Source organism: Schistocerca nitens, chromosome 2, assembly GCF_023898315.1.
Source record: "Schistocerca nitens isolate TAMUIC-IGC-003100 chromosome 2, iqSchNite1.1, whole genome shotgun sequence".
NCBI lineage: Eukaryota > Metazoa > Arthropoda > Insecta > Orthoptera > Acrididae > Schistocerca > Schistocerca nitens.
Genome location: NC_064615.1, coordinates 223418798 through 223434795, shown reverse-complemented (window position 1 = coordinate 223434795; position 15998 = coordinate 223418798). Strand labels below are relative to the sequence as shown.

At 36.9% G+C, this 15998-nt stretch overlaps 1 protein-coding gene across 1 annotated transcript in view; it reads left to right on the top strand.

Annotated features, from left to right (window-relative positions):
* Positions 1-15646, top strand: part of LOC126235946 (ankyrin repeat and SAM domain-containing protein 4B) — a 274987-nt gene extending 259341 nt beyond the window's left edge. The window contains exons 6-9 of the mRNA XM_049944917.1: positions 307-403; positions 4536-4707; positions 6120-6286; positions 14955-15646. Coding sequence (XP_049800874.1) covers positions 307-403; positions 4536-4707; positions 6120-6286; positions 14955-15205 — 687 coding nt within the window. The 3' untranslated portion in view covers positions 15206-15646. The remainder of the gene's footprint in view (positions 1-306; positions 404-4535; positions 4708-6119; positions 6287-14954) is intronic.
* The last annotated feature ends 352 nt before the right edge of the window (positions 15647-15998 follow it).

Here is a 15998-nt window from a genome sequence, read left to right as displayed (position 1 = left end):
GTTAGGATGATGGTAGCAGAGGCAGACTTAACATTTCAGCTAATATGTAAATATAAAAAGTTGTAACTAGTTATTAAAGTTTTGATACCTTCTTTGTATTATTTGTCTTAAGTTATAGTTACAGATGAGTTCTTTTCAAAATAATGTGCTGCTGTGCCTCCAACTGTACCTTCATCATTGCAAGCAGTTGTCTCAATAAATGAGATCAAGCTATCTACGCACACCTCCCAGCCTGTCATTAATTTTCAATGCTGTTGATTACATTCATTTCTTTTGAGTGAATTTAATTCAGTTGTTCTTTTATAGATCGAAGCCGATGGGAAACAGTCAATAAGGAGTTTAACTGGCCTCAGAAGAGACTCACAGATTATATACACAGGATCCTTTGAGTCTCCAGCAACAGGTAAAGTAAATGAAACTACAGGAGATGTGGTTTTAGTTTTCACATACTAAGCTAAAGATAAAATACCAGTTCACTGCTGATCAGACCTATGAAATGCTAAAGCATTCACTGGTAATCTATGGCACAAACATCAAAGATGAAACATACACACTATATTAAGTTGGATGAAAAGTATGTGACTGCCAACTAGAAGAACTACTCAAGACTAACAAGCCATAAAGTACACACTGAGCAACAAAACCTTATTTGAGCAGTTTGAATTAGGTTTCCTGTGATATCCCCGAACAATTTTAAATGAATGTGTGACAATTCCATCACGAAAGAGCAGCAAATTCCATTCTCTGTTCTTGCTCAACTAAAACAGTGTTCCACTTTCAGTGCTTTTAGTGATAATGAGGTACTGTACTAAAATATTCTTCCCTTACCTTTGAACAACAATGAAAGGGTTATAGGGAAATCTCCTTTTTGGAGAGCTAAGAAATATTAGGATGCATACAGAGGCACACAGATGGTTTATTTTCCCTCCCTAAATGTGCAATGGGAATAGGGCAGGGCATTGCCGATGTCAGTACAAGGTACTGTCCATTATGCATCATGCAGTGGTTTGTGGAGTGTGCATGTACATGTATAGCTTAGTGGGAGCTGAAATGAAGCAAAAAGTGCAGAAAAGTTGGGGTAGTAGGTAAAAATGTAGTTTGATGAGAAGTGAGGATCATTCAACAATATGAGAAGAGACTAGTGTAGCAATAAGCTACCACAAGAATTCAAAAATCTTAGCAGTAATCCATGCACTTTCAAATCAAAACTGAAGTGTTTCCTCATGGGTCACTCCTTCTACTCTGTTGAAGAGTTTCTTGGAAAATTAAACTGATTTCTATGTTTTGTTTACTTACAATTAAGGCTTGACTTTTTTTTTGGATCCATAAACATTTTATTTTATCTGTTATTACTTTTACACTGTAATTTCATGTACTGACAAGTTTCATGACCTTGGAGTTGTGCACCTCAATTTGGTCGTATGGAAGTAGATGTGTAAATAAATAAATAAAAAATATAACCATTGGAAAAATGCTCCCGTTGGAGCATAGAAGAGGTAAATACATTCCTCTTTAAAAGACTCTGACAGAAAAGTGGTGAACCAGCTGCCTCAATCCTCATTCCACATTTGGCATCCAAACATGTTAACACAGAACATTCCCAATCCTTTTACCCAGTCTCTCTTTGTAGTTAAGCCTTCATACTCAGCATCTCCCTCATCTCCCTCTCACTGCCAATGTCTGTATATATATATATATCTCCCAGTGTCTCCTTTTTCTCCCATTTGTTTACATTACATCACTCTCTCCTCTATCAACCACCCTGTCTCCTTTTGTCTTTCTTTCCCACTGCCTTTGTCTCCACTATACCTCAGCAGCAAAAAAATTCTGCGAAGGCCTAAATTTTCTCTTACACCCCTATGTTTAAAACTTTGGTCCAGGATGCACCCTTACTACAGCTATTTTTTAAAGTTTGCCAGTCTGGGAGGGTCCAGAACCCCCAAGCGTATGTATGCTTCCCATTCATCTGTATTTCTAATTTCCACTGTCTCCTATCCCTTTTGCTCCAACTGATTGACCATCAATATCTACCAACTCTTTGACTCCCTCTTCTATTGCCTTCATATATCTCTTTTTCTCTTTACCTGTCACTTTCTCTCCCTCACCAACACTGTCTCCTCTCTCTCTATCTCTCCCATTGGTACAGTCTCCCTTCTCTTCCACCATCAAAGGATGCCAGTAATTTTAAGTTCTTTTCAGGCATGTTAAGATCCTTTTTAGCCCATTTTTTCTCACTGCATTAGCACTTTGGGCATATGTATTTCTATATATGTGAAGTGTCCATTATATGAAGACAATACATCGTAAAGTTTTATTGGTGAAAAAATGCCGATTAAAAAGATAGTTTGGTGACCTCAGAACCATTGTGATGACCCAACAGCCCTTTTCATGTTTTCACTACATCATTTGAAACTAGATTTACACCTCAGAATGGATATTATGTGCAGTAACTTTGAACCTTTGTATCTCAGTAATGGATAATGACATTGAAAAAAGCTTTAAGGTTCTCTGAGAACACCATCTTAAGAACATATGGTAAAAATTTCAAGTTTTCCATAGATAGAAATTATAGCCACAACTGGTACTTTGGGCACCCAAAAATCATGGTTTTTTGGGGTTTTCTCAGGGACCACTCATGAACAAATGGTGCTTTTATGAGCCATCAGAAATCCACCGTAGACCACACCAAATGCAAAAGAACCATCTGATTTGCTCAATTTGCCTGAGCTCGAGGGAATGTGCAATATTTAAACTATGATCCTGTTCTGTAGGGTAGCTACAGTATGCTCATTCTTCCAATAGGTGTACAAATGTTGCTAGGCCAAGGGCTATCCAAAACACTTGACCCCTTATCCCTATGATCAACAGATTCAGAGATATGATCCCTTGAACAATCAGGTTTTTGTCAATGAATTTTTGGAACCTAAGGATACCATGCACCATCATGCATGGACCAATGTAATCGCTAACATCTATATTTGGAAATATCAGCAATGACTAATATGAAAAAGTTTCATTTCTCTAGATCACATACTTAGATCTTTTGTCTTGCTGCTTTGTTCTTATCCCCTTCTCTTCCCTCCATTTTTACACCAGTATGTATTATGAGGTATCTGCTGTCCTAGCAATGATTTAATAAAAAAATTCTATTAATTTCTACTTTCATCCCTCTTTATGTAATTTACTCCTTCATATCATTAGCCATAAATACAATTTATCCGAGCTCTGTGATCAGAATTCCTTACCAGTATGATACTGATTTTAGTATCTACACTTACATAGTACATGTGGACATTTTCCTCCAGCAAGTTCCCGTAGAGGGCTTATAACAGCAACAGCAACAGTCTTTCTTTCTTTTTTTTTTCCAAAAGTAGCATCTTTCCCGTGTGTTGATTAAGATATTCATTTACAGCCATTGCAAATAGAAAAGTCAATCACATGCCACTGCAGAACACCTTCTTTTACCAGTACTTCAAATGAGTTATGAGGTCTTGCCTCCTTAGCAATAAAACTATCTCAGATGTGTTATAGCATCCCCAGTCTTTACTTTCAATTTACTGTTGTTTTATTTTTCTCATAAATTTAGCCTCTTTTCTTTCTTCCAAATACATTCTTTGGTAATAAGTATATTCATTGAGCTCAGCTGATGATCTAGGCCTGTCTAACTTCCTTGAATGAATTATTAACTTAATATGAATCTCATTGCTTCTGATGCACTGTTTGCATGCTATTTGCCTGCTTTATCTTTCACGTAAGTTCACCAACTTTAGAGACATACCAATAAGTAAGTTAAGACATTTTGCATATTTTCATCCACTGATGTTGGGTACATGATAAAATTCTGGGTAACTCCTCACTTAGGCAAAAAGTATTAATTGCACAAAAGACAGGAGTTAGAACTATATATGTAGAGTACACACTTGTACATCTTACAGGCACCTGTTTAAACAATTGTGAACATTACCCACAGTCTGACAATACATTCATTTACTCATGAAATTTGTTGTATTTGTGGGTAATAGTGATATTCACCAATATAATACGAGAAGGAAAAATGATCTGCAATTCCTTCTAGTGAATCTAATTTTGAGACAGATATGAGTGCAGTACTTGGGTATAAAAGTCTTTGATAACTGAGCTATTGAGATAAAGTGTCTGAGAGACAGCAGAAGTGTTTTCAAATGTAGATTAAAGTTGTTTCTTCTTAACAATAGAAATAATGAATCCATTCTTCAAAAGGGAGAGTAAAGTTAGACCACCACAATTTTGGCGTTCACAATGACTTTCTATAACGATTCCCAGATTACATGTACAGTCATTTGTAATTCATAGAAAATCTCCTGGAGTATCAAGAATTACTTTACTGGAATTTAACTGTTACAAGGGATTTTTTTCTGATTCAGGGCTTTTGCATTTTAGTTTGTATATAATAATTTACAATTTTTTACTGTTTTGTAATCACATTTCTTCTCAACAGTAATTTGGAATTGTTATACATAATATTCAAAGTATTTATCAGCTATATTTTTGTACAGGAAAACGCGGCAGACTTCAAGATGTCGTCTTTGATACTAGTGGTGACCTCAGTCGTTGTATGTCAGAACCAGATCTCCTCCATAACACAGACAGTGGTTTTGGAGATGAAGTTCTTCTGCAAGAACCAGCTAGTATCTTTGACAGACCAGGTTTTGGAAGTGTAGCATTCAGGTACATTCTTAGGAGTCGACATTTATAGCAGATTACCATGTAGTAAAATTAGTTAATATGCCATAATATATTAAGTAATTAATGGGGAACTTCCAGGTGTTCATCTGAGTTGTTTCCATTTTCTTTTTCCCACAATATTTTGATGACTGATCCAGTTGTCTTTGAGACATGTTGTGAGTTGTGCTGTTGTGTGTACTAGCTGCCTGAATTTCCACAGCACAACTCACAGCATGTAAAGAAGATGACTGGGTCAGTTGTCAAAATATTGCAACAAAAAAAATTTAAAACAAAAGCTCAGCTGGATTCCCAAAAGCTCACCATTAATCACGCAAGCCAAGAAAACCTGAGAGATCAGATTAAGCAATGTTTTACAAGTAGCAAACAATCTGCAATGTAATTATGAGACATAAAAACATTAATGTTAAATTAAACACATTTGTTTCTATGTTATACACAAAGAAATCTGTCAAACAGTTGGCTTTTAGGCATATAAGTGACAAACATAGAACTTATTCTTTATTACTTAGGTCATCAAGCAAGTCACAGAGAGTAAATGGATAGATAAAGAAGATAGATAAAAAATCAACTCACCAAGTGGTGGCAAGAGAACGTACATACAAAAAGATCTAACTTTTACAAGCTTTTGGAGCCAGTGGCTCCTTGTTATGAAAGAAGAGTTGAAGGGGAAGGAAGAGCAGTGAAAGAAGAGGACTGTAGAGGTTTAGGGAAATGGGTACAGTTCAGAGAAGTCACCCAGAACCCCGGGTCAGGAGAGACTTGCCGGATGGGATGAGATTTTTCTGAACTGTACCCCTTTCCCAAAAACTCTCTTGTCCTGTTCCATCACCTTTCTTCAGCCAAAGGAATGAGCCACTGGCTCTGAAAGCTTATAAAAGTTAAACAATTTTGTCAGTGTTCTCATGCCGCCACTTTGTGAGTAGATTTTTCAATCTATTCATTTACATTATATTGTCAATAATTGATAATTTTCATTTTTATAGGTGATAACTAAGTTTGTTACAGTACAGTACAGCAATTCCACCTAAACTCAGTAAACATGTCCTGCTTAGCTATATTTGTTATTAGTAACTTCAAAATACATCTTGCCTTCTCTCAAAGAATCTCATTTGCTATGAAAATATTCTTGCAGTAGTTTTCAAGGATGAAATTTTGTTTCTAAATTTAAAATCCCATTGAAACCAGTACTGATAATGTGAAGTATATGCTGTAGCCCTTGTGTATCACCTCAGGACTACAACAAAAATTTCTTCACAGGTTTGTAGTGTCCATTTATTATGCACTATTTTTCCTGTTGCACATGATGTTATGCATATAGTTTTTAACTGTCTCTTTATATTAAATATTTGTCTCCTTCCCAGTATGTTTCAAAGCATACTCTTGTTTGTGAACAGGAACAATATAACAGCAGTACTGACTGCTCTGCCAACGCAAGAAGACCAGGACAGTGCAGTGGGACCAAGTGAAAGAGGTGTTGCTGATGATACTTCCAGTATTGGCAGTGCAGGCAGTCTCAGACGAAATAATGGCCTGCCTTGGGATGATGATGACCTCAGTTCAGGTGAATAAGTTACAATATTCATTATCATCCAATAATAACATGCACTTATACTTCATTCATGAAAAAAATAAAATAATTTGTGGCTTAACATTTACCACTGGAAAGATAGTTAATTTCATGTGGAACATTTCACAGTGAGACTCGTAGCTATTGGAGTGGCTAATAGTTAAGAGATTTGGCTTCTTAATAATAGTCTTTTCCAAACCACTAGGGGGTGATTTAAACCAGCTGCTACTAGTCCTAAAGAGGTCATTTCGCAGAGGAGTACAGACCTCATAGATAGTGCAGATTTCAGTGGAGTGTGCATATTAACTAATTAAAAAAAAAACACTCAAGTTGGATGAGATTAATATCAAGTATGAAACAAAGTAATCTGGCTGAAGATAACCATGTTGTCACTTTCTTTATTGACCTCTTGCAACAACAGTGTGAAAAAGTTGAGAAAACTATATTAAAATTCTGTTAGCACATTTGACTAATAGCAGGTTTCTGTCCCTGACAAAATAATATTTACATTAGAGATGGAATCTACATTTAAATATATATTCACTGGTCAACCGGAACATCATTTCTACCCACTTAATAGGATGTTTATTTACTTTTAGCATGTACAACATTTTGAATATAACATAGCATGGACTTTTAAAACTTCTTGCTAAGTTCTCAGATGTAGATGACACCAAATGTCAGCACACAGGCCACACAGTTCCTGTAGATTAGGATGGCATGATTTGTGAACTTTAAACTGGTATTTAGAGATGTCCCAAACATGTTTTTAGTGTTCAGTTGGAATGAATTTGCAGGCCAAGACATCAACTGCAGTTCCTCATCATGCTCCTCAAACAATTACAGTAGGATTCTGGCTATACGGTACAATTGTTCAACTGGAAGGCAGCATATACTTTTGGGAAAACACAAACCTGAAAGAGTGCATGCAATTTGTAACAATTTTTCAGGAGAACTTGTGTTCCATTTGGAAAGAGGTACAGGCAGAAGTTAAGCTGTAAGGTTAGGTCATGAGTCATGCTGGGTTAGCTCAGTTGCTAGAGTATTTGCCCAATCCTGCACACTTGTTTTAATATACCGGAAGTTTTAAATCGGCACACGCTCCACTGCAGAGTGAAAATTCATTCAGCAATTTTGACATACTCCTCAGCTTCAGTGTTGCCTTCTGCAAGAACTGCACATCCAAGTACTCCCTTACAAAGCCTGCCCCGCTAACCACTGCTTACCAAGTGGGAAGGCGTGCCGGTCTCTGGTACGAATCTGCCCGGCAGATTAGTGTCAAGGTCTGGTGTGCCAGCCAGCTGTGGATGGTTCTTAAGGTGGTTTTCCATCTGTCTCAGCAAATGCAGGCTGGTTCCCCTTATTCTGCCTCAGTTACACTATGTAGGTGACTGCTGCTTAAATAGTCTCCACATACGTGTACACCATAATTACCTTACCACGCAAACATTTGGTGTTACACTAGTTTGGTATGAGACATTCATGGGGGGGCAGGATCCACTGGGGGCCGAACCACATAATAACCTTGGGTTTGGTGTGGGGCAGTGGTGGTGTGCGTGGACTGCTGTGGCCTGTTGTGGGGTTATGAACCAACAACAGGATGAAGCTTCTCTGCCATTTCTAGCTCCCCGGTTTGATACACAATACAACCCCATACTAATAACGCTGCTGCCAGCAAGTGTATTGCCCAGAATGCAGGTGATGAGCTGGCAATCTCCAGTAAAATGATGTTTCATGACTTATTAAATGATGTAACAAAGCAGGGACATGGTTCAGCATATCAAACAACTTATTTTCGTTCCATGACCACTATGATCATAATATGTAATATCAGTGGGTCAAGAACTGAACACAGACTACATTAACTAATTCTTCCATTGCTTCTCAGCGGAAAAACTTCATAATTATTAATTAAAAGCACAATATTGTGTGTGTTCTACAGAAGTTATTGAGTGAGGGACACAGTTCCAGGCACTGTCCCATGCCCTCCATTTAGCAAACAAAGGCCAAAAAATTAAACAGTTGAAATCCCTGAAATTACAGGCATCTGCCATACAGTCCTGATTTAATATTAAATGACCAAACACAGCTGAATACTTCACCTTTTCTAAATTTCACTTACTTCTCACAGTTTTCCAATGTATCCACACTCTCTGTTCCTTTCTTTTCCTCCATTTTTCCATGTATTTATTTCGTTTGTTTTGATTATTTATGTACTATATTTATTCTGTTGTTTTATAATATGTACATCTCCACTACTTTAAGAGAAATTATTCTGCCTTACTTATAAAATACGGTTGTATACATGAAAGAATCCTGGAGATACTAGAAGGTATCAGATAGATTATATAATGGTAAGACAGCGTTTTAGGAACCAGGTTTTAAATTGTAAGACAATTCCAGGGGCAAATGTGGACTCTAACCACAATCTATTGGTTATGAACTGTAGATTAAAACTGAAGAAACTGCAAAAAGGTGGGAATTTAAGGAGATGGGACCTGTATAAACTGAAAGAACCAGAGGTTGTACAGAGTTTCAGGCAGAGCATAAGGGAACAATTGACAGGAATGGGGGAAAGAAATACAGTAGAAGAAGAATGGGGAGCTTTGAGGAATGAAGTAGTGAAGGCAGAAGAGGATCAAGTAGGTAAAAAGACGAGGGCTCGTAGAAATCCTTGGGTAACAGAAGAAATATTGAATTTAATTGATGAAAGGAGAAAATACAAAAATGCATGAAATGAAGCAGGCAAAAAGGAATACAAACGTCTCAAAAATGAGATCGACAGGAAGTGCAAAATGGCTAAGCAGGGATGGATAGACGACAAATGTAAGGATGTAGAGGCTTATCTCACTAGGGGTAAGATAGATACTGCCTACAGGAAAATTAAAGAGACCTTTGGAGAAAAGAGAGCCACTTGTATGAATATCAAGAGCTCAGATGGAAACCCAGTTCTAAGCAAAGAAGGGAAAGCAGAAAGGTGGAAGGAGTACATAGAGGGTCTATACAAGGGCGATGTACTAGAGGACAATATTATAGAAATGGAAGAGGATGTAGATGAAGGTGAAATGGGAGATACGATACTGCGTGAAGAGTTTGACAGAGCACTGAAAGACCTGAGTCGAAACAAGGCCCCGGGAGTAGACAACATTCCATTGGAACTACTGTCGGCCTTGAGAGAGCCAGTCCTGACAAAACTCTACCATCTGGTGAGCAAGATGTATGCGACAGGTGAAATACCCTCAAACTTCTAGAATAATGTAATTATTCCAATCCCAAAGAAAGCAGGTGTTGACAGATGTGAAAATTACCGAACAATCAGTTTAATAAGTCACAGCTGCAAAATACTAAGGCAAATTCTTTACAGACGAATGGAAAAACTGGTAGAAGCCGACCTCGGGGAAGATCAGTTTGGATTCCGCAGAAATGTTGCAACATGTCAGGCAATACTGACCCTATGACTTATCTTAGAAAATAGATTAAGGAAAGGCAAGACTACATTTCTATCATTTGTAGACTTAGAGAAAGCTTTTGACAATGTTGACTGGAATACTCTCTTTCAAATTATAAAGGTGGCAGGGATAAAATGCAGGGAGCGAAAGGCTATTTACAATTTGTACAGAAACCAGATGGCAGTTACAAGAGTCGAGGGGCATGTAAGAGAAGCATCGGTTGGGAAGGGAGTGAGACAGGGTTGTAGCCTGTCCCTGATGTTATTCAATCTGTATATTGAGCAAGCAGTAAAGGAAAAAAAAGGAAAAATTCGGAGTAGGTATTAAAGTCCATGGAGAAGAAATAAAAACGTTGAGGTTCGCCTATGACATTGTAATTCTGTCAGAGACAGCAAAGGACTTGGAAGAGCAGTTGAACGGAATGGACAGTGTCTTGAAAGGAGGATATAAGATGAACATCAACAAAAGCAAAATGAGGATAATGGAATGTAGTCAAATTAAGTCGGGTGATGCTGAGAGAATTAGATTAGGAAATGAGACACTTAAAGTAGTAAAGGAGTTTTGCTATTTGGGGAGGAAAATAACTGATGATGGTCGAAGTAGAGAGGATATAAAATGTAGACTGGCAATAGCAAGGAAAGCGTTTCTGAAGAAGAGAAATTTGTTAACATTGAGTATAGATTTAAGTGTCAGGAAGTCGTTTCTGAAAGTATTTGTATGGAGTGTAGCCATGTATGGAAGTGAAATATGGACGATAAATAGTTTGGACAAGAAGAGAATAGAAGCTTTCGAAATGTGGTGCTACAGAAGAATGCTGAAGGTTAGATGGGTACATCACATAACTAATGAGGAGGTATTGAATAGAATTGGGGAGAAGAGGAGTTTGTGGCACAACTTGACAAGAAGAAGGGACCGGTTGGTAGGACATGTTCTGAGGCATCAAGGGATCACAAATTTAGCATTGGAGGGCAGTGTGGAGGGTAAAAATCGTAGAGGGAGACCAAGAGACGAATACACTAAGCAGATTCAGAAGGATGTAGGTTGCAGTAAGTACTGGGAGATGAAGAAGCTTGCACAGGATAGAGTAGCATGGAGAGCTGCATCAAACCAGTCTCAGGACTGAAGACAACAACAACAACTTATATAATGCCACTTTGAGCTAGTTCAGTGCTCTTGTCTTGTATTCAAATTAATTCATCATGATTGTTTATTTTATTTAATTTAAACTGTTATACAGGCACTGTCTTTTTCTTCCTTCTTGATATTTCACATTAATCTTTCTCTGGTTTGTTCCCTTTATATTTATTTATTGTTTAACGTTTTTAATGACATTACCACTACGCCGTCAAAGACGACATTTATTATATGGTAGTATATCACGTTCAAAGTACAACATCTTCTTCAGTGCTTTTTTTATGCATATGGTAGCACCTTACATGATGATAGTCAATCTGATGGTGGCCATGCAAGCTGAAAACCCATTAACAAAATAAATTAATACTGTAGAACATACAGAACATGGATTGCTTGTCTACTGCTGAGCCCTATTTGCAGCAAAGTGCTCTGTCTCCCCCAGAATTGTATTTCACACCCCACTGGAAGTCTGATTACTGCCTACTCTGTTTCAAATGGTAAATAAGTACCTTATGTCCATTTCCTTCAATGAGACATTTATATTTTACTTCCTCTTCCCCCTTCATCACTACTTATTAGCAGTTTTACCATTTCTTTAAGTGCATTAAATTCTAATAATGGCAGTATCCCCCACTGTCACACCTAGAGTGAAATGAGTGACTCCACTGTACCCCATGCATCAGTTACATGTTTTGTACCAAACTGTACCAGAACAGGGGTGGTCATAATCTTCTGGCTGACCAGTGTATATATACCAAGCCACTTTACACTGCACAGTGGAAAGTACAGGGTGACAATTATTGAAATATATGAAATAAATCATCATAACTTCTGAACAGTTTGCTTTAGGATGTTCAAACTGCATGGTTGGCTGTGGGACATGATGGGAATTAGTATGTGCATGTGGCTTGTTGTTGTCGGCCATTTTCATGTTGATGGGTTTGTCAATACGCGAAATTGGCGCATTTGGGGGACTGAGAATCTGCATTTCGCAACTGAGAAGTCTCATCACCCAGAATAGGTTTCTGTGTGGTGTGCTATGTCCAGTCATGGAATAATTGGAATAATTGGTGCAATATTCCTTGAGGGCACAATGACTACCGAATAGTATGTGAAGATTTTGGAAGATGATTTCATCCCCCTTATCCAAAGTGACCCTGATTTGACAAGATGTGGTTTGTGCATGATGGAGCTCGATTCCATCACAACAGGATAGTGTTTGATGTCCTGGAGAAGCAGTTCAGGGACCACATTCTGGCTACAGGGTACCCAGAGGCCACTGGCATGGGCCTCAACTGGCTGCCATATTCTCTAGATGTGAACACATGCAGCTCTTTTTTGTAGTGTTATATTAAAGACAAGGTGTACAGCAATAACCCAAAACCACTGATGAACTGAAGACAGCCATTCAGGAGGTCATAGACAGCATCGATGTTCTGACAGTTCAGTGGATCTGCACCACATCATCGCCAATGATGGCAGGCATATCGAACATGTCATAACCTAAACCCAAATATCTGTAGTTATGTTTACATGTTGAATAAAGCGTATGCAGGCCATGGTTTGTAACTAATTTATGTTTTATTTTATTTTATTTTATTTTTCATGTAGTTCTATAATTGTCACCCTGTTATTCATCTCATTATTAGTCGCCATCTTTCGCTATTTCATTTGAAAGTGTACTGACATAAGGAAAAATTGGAAAATTGTTTGCAGTCTACATGATTTAGTATTTCTTCCTAATGTAATATAACTCCAAACTGTTTTTTCTTTAAGAACTTAGAGTATCTAAGCTCAGTTTGCATGTGTGCTAAACTGACTAACACTCAGCTGCATTTCTTGCATTCTTTCAAGATTTTCTTTTTGGCAGTAAGCCTACTGGAAATCCTGTAGGAACCTACACTGGAGCAACAGTAAAGAATACGTTACTCAAGAGTCCTATATGCAGTCTCCATGGCTAATAGACTACACTCCTGAGAAAACTTCTAACCCATTGAAGTCTCTCATTTGCTCAACCATGAACTGTTTGCACATGTTTGCTCTAGTTCACAATAAATCCAATCATCGGTCAAAGCAGCAGATTCAGAAGCTTATCAGTAATTAGATTCTCCTGCACATTTCCTGTTCATGGGCATTTAAAAATAAATATTTGAGTGAAACTGTTTTAAAAGTATTATCTGCAAATAGCTGCTACTGGCAGCTGAAAAGTTTGTGACAATAATATCTTGTTGGCTTATAATTCAGTAACATTCGAGCTGAGGTTACTATAGTAACAGACACACCCAAATAAACAAAACTGATGAAAGGTCACCACATCCTTATTACTAACTAATGCATAGCACAGAGCCAGCTAACAGCACAGAAACTTAATTAGGTTTTGAACTACTTCTCTCTCTCTCTCTCTCTCTCTCTCTCTCTCTCATATACACTATATACACTGTACGTGCACAACCATACAAATGCAGTTGTATCTATTTTCTCATTTAGTTCCCGAGGATAACTCCGTGGTTCTGCTGGGAGTGAGTACTTGTAGACACCATAGTAATAAATCCTCTATATTGCAGGAAGAGTGTCAAATTATCCGACAATTATTACTGGGAGTCAGTACTTGTAGACTTGACAGTACTACATCCTCTGTAACAAGTTTCTTGTGGTGACCATTTTTGCAGCAACTGTATATAAATTGAAGCAGTTCAAAAGAAAAATGACTTTTGCATGCTGCATATTAAGTCTTTTTTTTATTTATTTAACTCATGCACGCAGATATGTTTCACCTTAGTTAAAGGCATCTTCAGTGAGTGTCCTGAAATATTATACATTTTTTTTTTCATTTGCACATATAGGTTATCATTTGCACATACAGGTTATAGATTTAAAACTGTTCATTGAAGATTCATGATGAAATGGAACAGTACTTACAGAGCGCAATGCTTGCCACATGAGAGAAAGCTACTTGACATACAAATAATGAATTAGATGTGGCTCCACAAGTATTTTTCCATTTCATTATAAAACTTCAATTTTTAAAATTATAGCCTGTATATGCAAATAAATGTGTATGTGCTGAAGATGCCTTGTAACTAAGGCGAAACGAATCTGGGTGCACAAGTTAATTAAAAAAACTTAGTGTGCAGCATGCAAAAGGCATTTTTCTTTTGAACTACTACAATTTAAATCCTCTACATTGCAGGAAGATTGTCATATTATCCAACTGTTTATGATCATTTATGAAAAAGACATCACAAGCACAAACAATACTATCTGTTGCTCGTTTTCCTAGAGAGAGACTGTTAACAGCCAGAGAAGTCTTTGCATTCACAGTAAATGAAAAAAAGTTACTTCTCATCATCACATATAAACACATTTTATTGGTTTCTGTGCCTGTATATTTAAACTATAAATAAATAAAACCATTATGAGTCACTAAACTTCAATTATGACACATTTCAGAGTGTTGCTCTATTGTCAAATGACAGTTCTTGTTTTTAGCTTAACAGAATTGCTCCTGGAAGAGCAACAATTCTAAAATCTCTAGAAATGTTTTAAAATTATCACTTTGATAGCAAATGCATTTAGGTAGACTAGTAAAATGAAATACTTTAGGAAATAACGTAGCATACTTATAGTCCTGTGTGCCTGTATTGTGTATTTGTTTTGAGAGCTTTATATTTGAGGTTTACACACTAACCATTTACATATTTTCCTGAAGATGTTACAGAATTTAGGGCTTCTGGCTTAAAGAGGTGTTATTGGTCCCTTGTGTCATCAGGTGCACGGAGACTATTATTTTTTATGTTAACAACTGGTTGTATTGTGTTTATTTATTTATAAATGAACTAATCTGTCACTGCACAGATGTACGTTGTATGCTTCTGTATTGTGCCTGATTATATTTTGTGGTAATGAATGCTAAAACTTTTTTTACTGTGTTATCTATGAAAGTGTAATATTCAGTCAATTATAAGATTCTTATTAATGAAATCAAGCAAATTATTCTAGATATTTCAGAATGAAAAGATTCTTCGTACAGTGACATTATATGCTATTTTCTTTAAAATAATAATGCGCATTTTTTTCAGATGAAGATGATGAAGCAACAGACTCACGATGGACATCTTTGCACCTATTTCTAGTATCAGCAGGCTTGGCTGAGTATACTAGCCTGTTTGTTGAGGAGAAGATAGACCTAGAAGCTTTAATGTTATTGGATGCAAATGACTTTGAAAAACTAGGTCTTAAAATGGGTCCCATAAAGAAACTGACAAAAGCCATACAGAAACGAAGAGAGGCATTAGAAAGCCCAGGAGAAGTGTCTGATAGCAAATTTTAAATAAGTGTCCAAACAGAGAAAATTATATCACTACTATATACTTCACCAGGGAGAGTACACAAAAATGAATATATTTTATATGCATTTCACATCAAACAGTTACGTTAAACATAGTATCATTTCAGTGTCATTTAAGCAGTGTGTGATATTCATAAATTATTACCTCTTAACTGAAAATATATGAAGAAATACAAATATGCTAAATGTACAAATTTAACTGTATGTATATAAAGACTGGAGATCAGAGTCAAAGAGGTGGTTTTTCAGTTGAAACAAATGCCACCAGCTAATGTTAGAAAAGAAGCAGCAATACTGTCAGTTTATCTCAGTATTCTTTTAAATAAAAATATATGTATATAAAATAAGCTAATTTCAAAAGGCATTTGTTAGCCTAATATTTTGATATGGCTGTAAACCCAAATATTTGTGAAAATAAATGCTAATTTATAAGTGCATCAATGGTACTGTTTACTCACTCTTACCAACCACAATTTTCTTTAGATGCGGAAGCACATAGATTTCAGAGGGTACCAAATCAATAGTTTATCAATAAAAATAATTGCACATAAAATACTTACTCACCAAGCGGCAGCAGGAGAAAACACACATATTGGTTTAGGAAATATGCAAGCTTTCTGAGCCACAGTCCTTCTTCTGGTAGAAGGGTTAAAGCGGAAGGAAGAGGGATGAAGGAAAGGACTGGTAAGATTTAGGAAATGGGGAGAGTTACTGAAAAGTCGCCTAAAACACCACGTCAGGGGAGACTTACCAAATGGAATGAGAGGATGAGACT